General features: G+C 33.9%; 1 protein-coding gene across 4 annotated transcripts in view; it reads left to right on the top strand.

Annotated features, from left to right (window-relative positions):
* Positions 1–14,808, top strand: part of SEPTIN7 (septin 7) — a 98,897-nt gene that overhangs the window by 76,331 nt on the left and 7,758 nt on the right. For all 4 annotated transcript variants that reach the window (XM_060415027.1, XM_060415026.1, XM_060415024.1 and 1 more), the window contains 5 exons: positions 2,948–3,040; positions 4,061–4,157; positions 5,403–5,454; positions 10,024–10,149; positions 14,525–14,660. In XM_060415027.1, the coding sequence (XP_060271010.1) occupies positions 2,948–3,040; positions 4,061–4,157; positions 5,403–5,454; positions 10,024–10,149; positions 14,525–14,660 (504 nt within the window). The remainder of the gene's footprint in view (positions 1–2,947; positions 3,041–4,060; positions 4,158–5,402; positions 5,455–10,023; positions 10,150–14,524; positions 14,661–14,808) is intronic.

The following is a 14,808-nucleotide window of genomic DNA, read 5'->3' as shown; positions in this document are numbered from 1 at the left end:
ACTAGTTTTCTGTGAGTATGGTCAGTGTGTCTGCCCTCTGATGCCCTCTTGCAACACCTACCATCTTACTTGGGTTTCTCTTACCTTACTATTTCTCCTAGGAGCCCATAAGTATTATCATAGTGCCCTTCAGTGTGTGTGCTCAGTTGTTTAGTTGTGTCCAACTGTTTGTGATCCCGTGGACTGTAGCCCACCAGACTCCTCAGTCCGTGAAATTTTCCAGGCAAGAATACTGGAGTGGGTTGCCATTTCCTGCTTCAGGGGATCTTCTGACCCAGGGATCAAATCTCTGTCTCTTTTGCCTCCTCTGTTGACAGGTGGATTCTCTGCCACTGAACCATCTGGGAAACCATAATGCCCCGTATCCTTCGTCAATTTAAATAAGGCTATTTTAGATGTTTCTGTTTAGATTCCACCACCACCCGTCCCCACAGGCAGTCTCCCACATTGCAGGCGGATTCTTTACCAGCTGAGCCACAAGGGAAGCCCCATTTTAGATTGTCTGTATAGCTTGTGCCACTGCCCCTCCCCATACCCTTTATAAAATTACTTTCCTAGACTGAATTCCTGGGGAGAGGATTACTTTTTAAAGGGTATAATTATTGTATTACCCCCTCTCCATTTTGTCATGGTGCTTTCTCAATAAAACAGTCAAAATTCCTTTTATGACAGGTATGTTTGATCCAATGCCTTGCTAGCATTGTCATAATTTTTTTTTTATACTTTTTTGGATTAAGGTGATGTCTAATAATTTCTTTAACTTTCAATTTTCCAGAAAAGCTGAACATTTTAAAGCAAGGGTTTAGTTTTCCCTCAGTGTTGTGTTTTTGTTTTATTATATATTGTATTTTATGAAATGTAGGATCAGTTTTTGGAACTACTTTCCTATTCTAATAGCCTATTTTTAAATTTTAGGCCAGTGTTATGTCTTTTTAGAGCCTCCCTGGTGGCTCAGATAGTAAAGAATCTGCCTGCAGTGCAGGAGACGTGGGTTTGATCCCTGGGTCACGAAGATCCCCTCAAGAAGGGAATGACTATCCATTCCAGTATTCTTGAGAATTCCATGGACAGAGGAGCCTGGCAGGCTACAGTCCATGGGGTTGCAAGGAGTTGGACACAACTGAGCATCTAGCAGTGTATGTCTTTTAAATTGAGGCTAAGTTGTATAATATTTTAAAGTAGATTTTAGAGTTTATTATCTCTCACTGTCCTTCTAGTTGTTTGTAACAAAGTACTTTGGTTCTTCATCTTTTTCAGTATGACTTTTAGAATAACTTGAAAACTATTAGAAAAACAAAAACCTGTGGAAATTTGCTTTGAAATTGTGTTAAATCTGTAGAAATTTTTAGAATGTTTTACTACATCATTTTTACTGTATCTGATATTTCTACCAGGAAATTTTTTATTTTACATTTATTAGCTCCATTTTTATTTTGTAATTTGCTGTTTCTAAGTTCAGATACTAATCATATAGTATTAGTAATATATCTATTTTATCTTAATTTGGAATTGTACTAAAAATGAAGAAATAAAAAAAATGAGTAAGCAGTGATCTCTACTTCTAAATTGGTCACTTACAGTGGTTGTCAATTTACTTTTTCTTTATTTATTCTTTAAAAAAAAGCAGGGGGCCAGGGGCAGGTAGTGTTTAACCAGAGATGTTTATCAGAATCATGTAGAGAACTCTTTCAAAATGAATTATTGGACCATAGCTCTACTAGTTGGTTTTGTAGGTTAAGATACAGCTTTGTATTTGTTATTGTGAAGATGCTTACTCAGGCTATTTTAATATACAACCTCTGACTAAAAGCCATTGCTCTTAGAGCTAGCTTCTAGTCTTTCTTTTTTCTTCTAGTCATGTATCAGGTTGGCCAAAAAGTATGTTCAGAAAGCTTACAAAAAAACCTGAATAAACTTTTTGGCCAACATTGGGTTGACGCATGATCTGACACCTCATCATTTATTCTTAGGTTTTTTTTTTTTCTAAATAGATACATAACCCAGTTATAAAAGATATGTGGTTTTGTTTATTTCCATGGCAGTTCTGTCTGCTTTGGTAGCCGTGTAGCACATTTTGTTTCAGGTCCCTTTACTGCTGCTGGGGACCCTGGTAGTGAGTGTAGCATTAAGCTACCAGTACAGGCAGGGAGCTAGGTTTAGGTTTATTAGCCATCAGTTTGTTTGTTATAAGTTTGAACAGGGTAGGTATTCAACACTATTTGGATTTCTGTATTCTTATTTGAATTTAGAGTGATTTTGGACAAATTAATTTGAGGTCATTTCTGATGTTACTAGTAAGTTGTCTTTCTTTTTTTCTGTATTCTCATTGATTATTATTAAAAACTCATTAGCTTCTTAATTTCCAGGGCATGTTTTCTCCCTGTGTGCTTGCCTGATCTTTTTATCTGTTGCTCCTTGATGTATGTGTATGCACATGTACATGCAAGGATACTTCCTGATAAGTACACATTTTTTTTTCCTAGAGCCAGTGCTATACTTAATTTTATTTACCTTTGCTCAGTTCTACTAAAAACTTTAGGTGAGTTTAAGCTCTGTTGATTCAGCTGAATAAAATAGTTGGTAAGAATTTGTCTAAAGGTATCTCAGTCATTATAAATAAATGACCCAAAACCACTAGAATAGAAATCAACTAGTGAAGCCATTTCTGGACTCTTACTTCATTTTTAGAACTCTTTGGGTATTATAACCTTATAAGTTTAACATTTCTGAAGCAATTGGATTTAGAGAATGGTACTTATATATAAACTTTATTGAAAAAAAACACACCAGCATACTATTTTGGTTTTAAATTACATTTTACATTATTGAAAAACAGTAAAGGAACTGGAGCTAAAGACTCAGGAATTTAAGAAGAGTATAATAAAAATAAAGCTAATATCTAAAATTATATGTGGTGCTCTTTTACTAACTTCCTCTGTCATCTTAGATAATGAAAGAAATCCAAGAACATAAAATTAAAATATATGAATTCCCAGAGACAGATGATGAAGAAGAAAATAAGCTTGTTAAAAAGATAAAGGTAGGTTCATTCCCATACATATACTAACATGTTTTAGGGCCTTAGCAATACTATAATAGCTGCTGTAAAGACTAGAAATAGCAGTGTTTATAGGGACTTCCTGATGGTCCAGCAGTTAAGACTGTACTTCCACTGCAGGGGGCCCAAGTTCAGTCCTTGGTCAGGGAACTAAGAATCCCACTTGCCATGTGGCATATACATATATAAATGTTTTTAAACAATTGACTTAACAAAATAAATGAGATTATTGATTGTTTAGTTCACCTTTATGATTAACTTTGTTGTTTGACTGTTAGTATAATAAAGCATTATGTGGAATAGAAAGATAAGTAACAGTTCTTGTTTTCAGATGGTTTTCAATTAACTGATGTCATATTTTATAATTTCCCCCCTTAGAAACAAACAGGTAATGGGAATGAAAGGGGAAGCATAATGAGAAGACAAAGGATTTGCTCTTAAGCACGATTATGCTTATTCTTTAAGAGCCAAACATATGTTTTATTTTGTTCTTTTATAAAAATCAATCAAAAATCTATTCCGACATAATTTTCTGTATTTTTAACTTATAGTGGTTTCCTAAGTACCCTGGATTTAAAAATGATATATTAATAACATTGTCTGCTTCTAGAGCTATTAAGGTTGATTTATTATCAAGTAGGCAAACTAGCCACAAGTCTCATTTTTTTCCTTGTAGCTGCCAATGTATTTCTTACCCTTGTAAATTTTTCCAGTATGGAACACTTCTTTTTGGAATGATGCTTTGACAAATAATCTGATCAGTATATGCCTTAGTATTCTTAAATTTTAGTGAACATATAATTTTGTTTATTGTTTACATTAGTAATAATGCCATACAATGGCAATTTACTAAATATTAATTGAATGACCTATGAAAGTGAATGCAAAAACTATTGGGGTAATAATGTTTTTTGCTTACCTGTTGAGTAAGGTTAACTTCTTTATTCTTGAATTTGTGAGGACTACAGAGATGTATTTGAACAAGAATACTTTGTTTTATAGGACCGTTTACCTCTTGCTGTGGTAGGTAGTAATACTATCATTGAAGTTAATGGAAAAAGGGTCAGAGGAAGGCAGTATCCTTGGGGTGTTGCTGAAGGTAAGGTTTTCTTCAGTGAATGGCTTTCTATAAGATTTCACAAATGTTATAAAAAATTTGTATTTAGTAAGTAGTATAATATGCATGCTGCATTGATATAGTCTAGATTTTCAAAGATCTGAATTCAGTTTCATTGAGTCTCATCTCCTTATTAAATACATTCACATTTCTCAGACCTTGTGTCCTGCTGTGTCAGGCAAGTATGTGTTAAATCCTAATATTGTAGTACTTTAGAAGCCACTTGTCAGTATTCATCCTCCCACCTCTGCCCCACCATTAAGCCTATTCCTGTTTTCTTGTTTGAAAACACACTTACAGTGCAGGGGTTCTTTACCTGGGGCCCACAGATTGCTCCCAAGGGATCTAATAAACCTTCTGAAATTGAAAACAATTTTGGAGAAAAGGCCTGTCATTTCTATCTGAGTCTCAATTGGGTCTGGGACCCTAAAGAATGAGAACTGTCAGAAGCCCAATTAAAAGATTTGCATTTTGCTTTCTTCAGGGCAGAAGTCAACTTCTTGGCATCATATCTTTAGAGCAAGAAATTTTGTTATTAAGAGATCCTCTATACTAATTTTTTAAAGGAGTTTTAAACAGCAATATAATCTTAGTTATAGAGTCAATTCTTTGAAGCCTTCTTGGCATTAGATACATTTCCTGAAATTTGTGTTCATTATACTGGTTTATACTAATACTTAATCTTCAGTGTTATAGTAACTTGGAATGAAGATTGAGTCATGATTATAATTTGTTGATACTACTTTGAAAATATACATAATTTTTAGGATATTTTCCAAGTTAATGTTATTACGAGTGACTTTCCCAACTAGAGATACTGTAGTCACTCTCAGCTCTTTTCATCACCATGTAACCTTCAGTTTCTGAGCTGAGACTTTAAAACTGGTATAGACCTTAGAAATCTGCACAGAGGAAATTGCTTTGTATCTTTAGTTTTAGGTTATCCCCCTTCAAGAGTATTCTTCTAGTGATACATTAAAAAAAAGAACATTAAAGTTTCTTGGCTTAGGTTTTCATTTTGGTTCACTTGTAGTTTTTCTAAAGTTGATTCCTCACCCACCCTTGACCCGCAACATTAAGTACTATTTTATAGGGTTAAAGTCTTAATGAAACATTGACCTAAGGTATTTAATACTTTGTATATTCTCTCATTGTTAACACCCAGTTTCCTTTTAAAAGAATGAGTTTAGTGGAAGTAATACATATGGTCTGATTTTTTTTTTGTAGTTGAAAACGGTGAACATTGTGATTTTACAATTCTAAGAAATATGTTGATAAGGTAAGTGTAAGCAGTGATGAAAATAACACAGATTTTACTTTCCCTAAATAAAATTAGTCTCAGGTTTAGTTTTTTGTCTTCTGTAAATTTAGCTAATTTAAACTGGTATCTTCATTCTAGCACTGAAGCAAGCACTGCCTAGAGACAAATTTGGATTATTTTGCCAAGGTTTTGAACTCTAGAGGAAAAATACAAAATAGGCTGTGTGGCTAGGGATACATAGGAAAGTGGGTCTTTCAATCATTGTACTTTGTGTTGTGGTTTAATACTGAAAGAAGTATGAAAGTAGAAAGGAACAGGCTTTTGCTTCTCTTTAATGTGAAAAGCTTGTGGAAACTGGAAGAGAAGGCTTAAGTTTTAGGTCAGAAACTGAACTTCAGATATTTAAAAGATACACAGCTTAGTAGCTGGTGAGTGGAGCACTTTCGTTACTGAAACTCTGTGAAAAACTGATCTTCCTCCCAGGAGGGAAAAACATCAGTCCTGAATTGTACCTTGTACATCTGATGAAGGAGAAGGAAATCATGTGAAAACAGGATTAATTCTGGTTAGAGGAACCAGGACCTTAATTAGAAAACTAACAGCAGAGAGGACATTCTGAAGAAAAAGTTGAAAAGACCCAGAGATAGGAAACAAAAAGAGGATCAAAATGAACCTCATTGTTTTCATGGAGAGATAAATTCCTTCTTTATGCTATTCCATACCCTTTTGCTCTTTTTTTCCTCTCATCATGTTTGCTTCTCCAGACCCTCAATACATACTATTCTTTTCAGCCTCCAGTTTTAGATGTCCATCTTAAGTTGATGTCTCTTCAGTTTCACACTACTCTGCACTTTCCCAGTATACAAGAATTTCTTTAGCTATGTAGAAGTAATAGGAATATTGATGATAATTGGAAATCATGGAACAGCAACAAGATCATTCTTAAAAGTGAGGGGGACAATTTGAGTCAAACTGATACCTCAAGAGGAGAAGGCAGTGGTACCCCACTCCAGTACTCTTGCCTGGGAAATCCCATGGACGGAGGAGCCTGGTAGGCAGCAGTCCATGGGGTCGCGAAGAGTTGGATATGACTGAGTGACTTCCCTTTCACTTTTTACTTTTCATGCATTGGAGAAGGAAATGGCAACCCACTCCAGTGTTCTTGCCTGGAGAATCCCAGGGACAGGGGAGCCTGGTGGGCTGCCGTCTGTGGGGTCACACAGAGTCAGACACGACTGAAGTGACTTAGCAGCAGCAGCTACCTCAAGAAATATAAGAGATGGGAGTGAATTTTGAAATTGAGATCACCATGTAATTGATTTTTCTCAAAAGAACTCATGACTAGATGCTCTGATAGAAAGTAGATGATGGTGTTAATTCAGCCACAGCAGTTGCCAGGCCTCACACAGTGGGAGAAGAGCAAATGCACATGAAAGGATGTTCATCTCCCTTGGTTTTGAGAAAACAATGCTTCAGGTTCTATTACCATTTCTTTGCTTTCTCTTCCATTTTGAAAATGTGACTTCAGAAGAACTAATAATCTCTGATGATTTTATATATGTAAAGAATGTTTCATAAATATTAACTGCCAGTGCATTCCCTATCATTTTATTATTTTCCTCAATTTTAAATCTATGCTACTTACCTAGTGCTTGAAGCAATGATAATCTTTAACCGTGTTTTATTTACATATGCAATCAGTAATTCCCTATGTACCTAAAATACTATAGAAAGGAAGGCTAGTTACTAGCCAGACTTTGAACATTTGAAGGTACGCAGCCTCCCCTCTGATGAGTGGGACTCAGTAGTATACAAGCGTTACAAGCAAATGGACCATTCCTACAGGAAAGCAATAAGACAATCATACATGTGTGGAAATATTAAAAATTCTAAAATTATGTAATATTACATAATTTTTATATATAATATATATAAGTAGATATATGCTATGATGAGAACATTTACATGTATTAAAGAAATTCAAAGGAAGTATTAAGTGGTATATTTTCTTGGAGCGGAACCAGATAGAGAAGGATTTATGAAAATAGTTGCCTTAAGATGGATTAAGATAAATAGAGTCATCAGATGTTTATTTGTGGGGTTGGGAGTGATCCTACTTAACATTTGTATCAAGTAGAACGAAGATATTGTCTTCAACTTCTTGAGGTAGATGGTTATGCTTAATAAAAACTTCATTTATTTGTTGAATTTGTTTTAGCACACTTCTTTTTTTCTTTCCTAAGGCATAAATGTTCACTTACACTTTTGCTAGATGTTTACTTTGCCTCTTAACATAATTTTTCATTTATAGTCTTTGAAACATGTAAAACATCCTTGATAAATATACTTTGAAAATAAGTTTAGGAATATTTTACTGCTTTTCCTTCTAAGTTCAGAGGAGAGGTAAGGTATATGTTATGTAGCTCATGTTTTTATGATAAAGGCACCTAGTAGGTATTTAAATACTTGAAGGAAATATCAATACCAATATTCCATATGTCTGTGACTTCCAAGTAAGTGAAATCCTGCAGGTTAAAGTCAGGAGTAGTGGTTGCTCCTAAGAAAGACCCAAGTTCAAAGATATGTCATTTTGCTAATTTAGAGAACTGACTGTTGCAGGCAAAGCAAGGAAGACAATGGAAAAGAGGAAAATTTGATAAAAATAATTTCAGGATGTGGCAGTAGAGAGTGCCAAAATCAAATAGAGAAGGAAAACAAAAGGAGAGAAGAGAATGGTATTGTATCAGCAATCAGAAATGGAAAAGATAAATAAATTCAAGAAACTGTGGAGAAAATACTAATTATTTTAAGTGTGGAAGAATGAGTTGATTTTTAAGAGTAAAATAAAACGTATTTAAGTGGAAATAGAGACTTTTAAAACCTGAAAAATACCAGAACCAAGTAATCATAAAAAAAGGTTATTTTAGTGAAAGGGAAAAATCTTTCATTATCTAAAGTGTTTAATGACATTAACAAAAATACTTTAATAGCTAGTTAATAAGTCCACCTTATATATCTTGTATTTCAGCTACTATGTACTTACCTCAGGTCCTTTAATGATTTTTTAATGATGCATTGATGAGGTAATATATGATATTTAAAATTAAAAAAAGATTGTTTTATACTGGCACGGTTATTTGTTTTTATTATTCTCTACTTAGAGAAATTGAAAACAGTAATGTGTCCTAGAAAATCAACAATGTTTATCACGTCTCAGCTCCAAATCAGTTTTTTGCAGGGCCCATTATATGCTCTGTGGCAAGAGTGCAAAAGGTGATGGCACGTTTTTTGTAAAAGGGGATGTTTATAGTATAGTTGAAGAGTTTATATGCTGTCACCTGTCGCATTTACTGGTACCATAGAAAAGACTGGCAGCCAAGGAGAAGGTTGTCTTGGGTTACAGTGACTTGACTTCAAGAGTGCCAGGAGAGCTCCCAAAGCAGACTGGAAGAACTCTGAAGTAAGTTTGAGAGTCAGTGACAAATTCAGTCCCAATCATTGGATATGCTCAGAGTAAGAAACTGTCTGACTTGACAGAAGTAGAAAGGGATAGAGCTTTAGATAATTCCAGTGGCCATAGAAAGTGCATATTCATCAAGGGGCAGAGTATAAAGGACAATGAGGCTTGTGGAAAACCCAGTCTTAGTTAGAAATAGGAATAATCTATCAGAGAACTGCACAAAAATGTCCAATCGAGGATGAATCATAGTAATTGGCCATCACAAAAGGGAAAAGTAATAGTAAATGTTTCTTGGCTATCAGGCAGAATAAAAACAGAATAACACCTTTACGTTTATCTCTCATAAGGGAGTTTTGGTAAAGTGGTGGAGATGAAAGATAGGGGATTTAAAGTGCAGGAATGAATGATGAGAAAAAGGAAGATAAAATGATACAGAGTACTCCCACACCATGTATATCCAAGAACACTGCGTTGGTAAAGGATACAATAGAGCAGCTCACAGGAGTCTTTTAGCATCTTGAAACACTAGGGAATGGTAAAATTGTCTCATGTATAGGTATCTCCTATATATTGATTTTATGTATCATAGATAATGTCTGCTATGAGCAGACATTCATTAACCAAAATACCACATTTACCAGACAGTTGGAATAAATAGGAATTTATTCCAAATTAAAATTCCCCAGTTTGAATCCAACTTGATGTGTAATCTATGTATTCCTATATATTAACCTGAATAAAAACTCAAATATTAGTAATATTAAGGAAATATTAAGGAAAGCAATTTCTTTTAGGTTTGTGAACTTCAGTAGGAACTAATCTACCTTTCCTTCTCTAGTAAAATAAAATATATACTATAAAGGTAAATACTCTTCTCTAGCAGTGTCATTGTTTAGTAAATGTTTTGAGAGAATTTATGGTTTCTAAACTTTAATTTGGAACTTAAATTTCTATTAATGTCAAGTTAGCTCATTGTATCTTGCTCCCCCTTACATGTAAGTGAAGACAGATAAATGCTGTCTTCCTTGAAAAGTTTCGTCTGAATTTTTTGTTTGCTAAAATTTTGAATTTACACCAAAGCTTTTTTAATAGAAGCAAATTCCTTATGTGTCTTTTATTTATGACAGAACACATATGCAGGACTTGAAAGATGTCACTAATAATGTACACTATGAGAACTACCGGAGCAGAAAACTGGCAGCTGTGACTTATAATGGAGTTGATAACAACAAGAATAAAGGGCAACTTACTAAGTAAGTATACATTGATTCCTCCCAGGAATGGCATTATTTATTTAGTAAAAAATCATATTATTTCGTCACCATCAAATTCCTCTTGGCTACTCAATAGAAAATTGGAATAGTGTTTTTTATGGGCTTCCTTAGTGGTTCAGATGGTAAAGAATCTGCCTGCAGTGCAGGAATCCCAGGTTTGATCCCTGTGTTGGGAAGGTCCCCTGGAGAAGGGAATGGCTACTCACTCCAGTATTCTTGTCTGGAGAATTCCACAGAGGAGCCTGGTGGGCTACAGTCCATGGGTCACAGGGAGTCAGATAGAACTGAATGACTAACACTTTTACTTTTTCATATGTTGATTGTTGTAGACATAATGCAGTTGCACATCTAATGAAGTGTAGTATAAATATAACTTACATGCCCTGGGAAGCCAAAAAACTTGTGTGATTCACTTTATTTCTGTATTTGTTTCGCTTTATTGAGATGGTTAAGTTGTGGTTACCTTTTTCCCATATGTTAATTTTATTTTTGTTTTCTATAGCCTTCTCCATCTTTATCAGTAACTGAATTCATAGAAATCGCTGAAAATACAGGTTTTCAAAGGGTAATCCTCATAACTCTTTTGGTACATGACAAAATTTTCATTGATCTAAAGATACATAAAGACAGTTTTCTGAAATTCCACCCCCCCTCTTTTTTTCAATTACATCTTTTATTCATGTGTCCTTTCGTGAAAATATGATGATGGTATTGTTTTATTTATGTTTAGTTTTAACACTCTCACTTGGCAAAATGTTAGTAACTATTGTTTCCCAAAATGTTTGGAAAATTTTGTTGCTCTTTGAAGTCCTTAATTTAACTGAAATTCTTTTGGATAATGCTGTATGAAAATTGCTACATGTCTGTATACATAGTGACCTGCCAAACCACCAAACTAAGAAGCGAAAGTATGTAAATGTACTTGCTTAATGAATTCTTCAGGAAAGACCACATATAATTTAAATGAAATTTGGTTCTTTTCGTTATGCTCAAAATATAGTACATTTCAGCATTTATACATTTATACAACCAAAATGTAGGTTGTATGACACAACCACAGTAGGGTCTTAGGTCAGCCTTAAATGTGGTCCTTGCTGTGATTCTGCTATTCGTCACATGAAAAGGGTAAGTCATTTTTCAGGATCTCCTTGAAAAGATCCCTAAAAGAAGCTAAGTTGCATCTTTGAGGATTTAATATGATAAATTAAATCATATTATGGTTTATTATTCAGGTTATGTTGGCCTGTTTTTTAAAAAATCTTTTACCGGGTCTTTTTATTTTTTTGATTGAGTTACATTGAATTTCTCTGACAAGTTTTAAGTTTATAGGCTTTAGCTTGTTGATGTGTGTCAACAAGCATTTTCATTAAAAAGTGGGCAGACAATGAAATAATTTAAATGGTTTTTCTAGCTATCTAATAAAGTTTCATTTGAAAAACTGTGATAACAAAAAGTTATCCTTTTTCCTGTTTTCTGCATTATAAACACATTTTTATATTACGGTTTTCTAAATAGCACTTTAATAAAGATGACTAGAATTGAGATGCTAATTAATTTAACAGAGGTTTACAAAATCATTTTGACTGGTAAGAGTCTTCAAAAAATTAATTTTTTATATGTGTGACCATTTTCTTATAATACTGAAATATCACTCTTGGTTAGGAGGCAAGTATTTTTACAAGGTTGAAAGACAAAGTACCTCAAGTGTGAAATATTGAACATCTCTTTGAAAGTATGCATATGTAAATAGGTTTAGAAACTTGAGCAGACTGTCAGAAGATAGTTGCATAGCATATTTACTTTCATAATGATTTGGTATAGGGATTATTAACAGAATTTGGAAAAGAAATTAACTATCTTCAACAAATTTGGCCATAAACTTTTGTTTTAGGAACGTGAAGTGAAAGTCGCTCAGTTGTGTCCGACTCTTTGTGACCCCACAGACTATACAGTCCGTGGAATTCTCCAGGCCACAATCCTGGAGTGGGTAGGATCCTTTCCTTTCTCCAGGGGATCATCCCAACCCAGGGATTGAACTCAGGTCTCCCGCATTGCAGGTGGATTCTTTACCAGCTGAGCCCCTTTACTGTAAAATCTGTAGATTTGCTTTTAATTGCTGTTTTTATTGTGGTTTACTCTAAGTGTGTTTCGTTGTTGTTTAGTCACTTATGTCCCACTTCTGTGACCACATGGACTGTAGCCCTCCAGGCTCTTCTGTCCATGAGATTTCCCAGGCAAGAATACTGGAGAGGGTTACCTTTTTCTTCTCCATTTATGTGTGCTAATAAGTCTCTGTATTTTTTGTTCTTTTAGATATGGCACACTTGAAGACATTTCATTTGTTTGTCCAAAGACATAAGCAGTTTTAGTATGTAAAGATTTTTAATATTTAAAAACAAATTTTAAAACATCAAAGCTCTACAATCTTCTGTTTTCCTCCAAGAGTTATTTAAATGATAATTTAGGTGACAGTGTTCCACTCTTGGTAAGGTGGTAGGTAACCTTTTCATGTGCAAAGTATACTACAAATTCTTTACATTTATATGGATTGGCTTATTCCTCCCAAGGATGAAATTAAAGAGTATTTTATAGATAGGTTATTATTAGTAAGACTATATATTTAACTTTAAAATCACAATTCCATCTGAATTTTAATTTATTTTTTTAAATTCTAGTGTTTACTTAATTTATTTAATGTTTACAATATATTTTCAAGTTGCAGCAGTGTTGTTGGATAATCTTAAGTTGCTTAACATATTCAGTTATTTAAGATGGCCAATTCAAAAATCATTTTTATGAGTATTTTTTCCCTAGAGCCTAAAAGTGTTTTGGAGTATGGCAGAAGTGAGTTTTATAGAAATCAAACAAAAGCTTTGAACCCTTACTAGAAAAAACACTTGTATGAACACACAACACACACACACACACGTTTGTTGTGTGATTTCAGGACCCAAGAGATCTGAGGCTCCTCTTAAAAATACCTGCCATAAATATATCAGCTTTTAGTGAAATAATGATATTTACACTTTAAAATTTATTCCAGTTTACCTGGCTTTTTGAATGTTGATTCTCCTAAGTTAATGTTTGGTTTATTTTCATTTTCAGAACTTCTGATTAATTGTTTAATTATTAAAACATACTGCAGGTTTATTCTTTTGATGAAATATCCTTTAGTTAAGTAACATTTTGTTCTAACTTGCACTAATTGCAAAAACAAATCCTCTTGGTCACAATGCTACATCACATTTTGTCTTTCCTTTTTGCTAAGAAAAATCAGTAGGCAGTGTTCTTTTTGTCCTGTTGTTCATTTAATACATTCCATCTCGGTCTCTTGTTCTCCTTGATAGGAAAGAATAGTGCTACGATGGTCAGAAATATTCAGCCTCATAAGGAGAGAAATCACTATAATCAGAGTGTGTCAAATCAAGATTAAAGTGACTAGCCTTGAAGTTATAGATGAAATACAAAGCCTGATTTTGTTTTTAAGCCATAATTTAACTTTTTTAACCACTTTATTCATTTAGGGTTGTAATTAAATGGTCAAAGCTTGTTTTTGTGGAAGCACAATATACGTGTTTAATCAACAAAGTCAGAAAAGAGCCTGCCTCTTTTAAGCTGTCCCAGTGTATTGGAATAGGTTTTTAGAGTAATCCCGAAGGCCACAGAGCCCACTTTTCTTTCTTCTCTGGGACTGTAGTAGGTTGCTGATACTTTGCCATACTCTTTTCTCCATAAGTATACTAGCTTTCACATAAAGCGTATTTGTAGTATTTTTCAACATAAAATCTTGGAAAACATTGTGCAGAGATTTGAGTCTGTGGACTTGAATAGAGTGAACTACTTTTTAATGTCTGTGTTCTGGCATTTCAGAAATGTCAGGATATTCATTTGCTTCTGATACTGTCTTTTCCTGCCTCCCTCCATCCCCCTCCTCCATTAACTCAATACCATTTTTTCATATTAAAATTTTGTTTAAAAATTAATTTTCTTCTAGTTTTTCTTTTTGAGAATGTATTTAGGGAATGTGTCTTTTCCATTTTCCTTATACAGTCTGTTTTATGTGTTTTCTTTAGATTTGATATGCATTAGGAAGTTCTAGATTGTAAATATTTATACATTTTTAAAGTTTCTGAAGAATTTTTTCATATGTTCATACATAAAACTTCAAACCTGTGTTCTGTGTTATTTAAGATGGTGTCAGAATAATTAAAAGCTGCTTTTGAAGCTTGTTTTCAAAAAACAGAAAGCAGAGAATTTAGTAATGGCATACAGCATTGCTTTCATCACTGTTTCAGTTTTGCATTACACTTTTCATTTTTAGACATAGAATGATTATCTTTAATGTTCATAATAGGAGCCCTCTTGCACAAATGGAAGAAGAAAGAAGGGAACATGTAGCTAAAATGAAGAAGATGGAGATGGAGATGGAACAGGTGTTTGAGATGAAGGTCAAAGAAAAAGTTCAAAAACTGAAGGACTCTGAAGCTGAGGTAATTAACCATATATTTTCACCTTTGACAAAATACTCCTTTTCAAAATAATGTCTTAAATGAAATTGATAGATAATGTAACTGCTCTATCGATTTTTTCACATGTAATATGCAAATTTAATGTGCCTGTGTGTGTGCAGTCGAACTC

The sequence above is a fragment of the Ovis aries genome, chromosome 4, assembly GCF_016772045.2.
Source record: "Ovis aries strain OAR_USU_Benz2616 breed Rambouillet chromosome 4, ARS-UI_Ramb_v3.0, whole genome shotgun sequence".
Taxonomy (NCBI): Eukaryota; Metazoa; Chordata; class Mammalia; order Artiodactyla; family Bovidae; genus Ovis; species Ovis aries.
The sequence above is the reverse complement of the archived record's forward strand: the minus strand, read 5'-3'. Positions and strand labels throughout refer to the sequence as shown.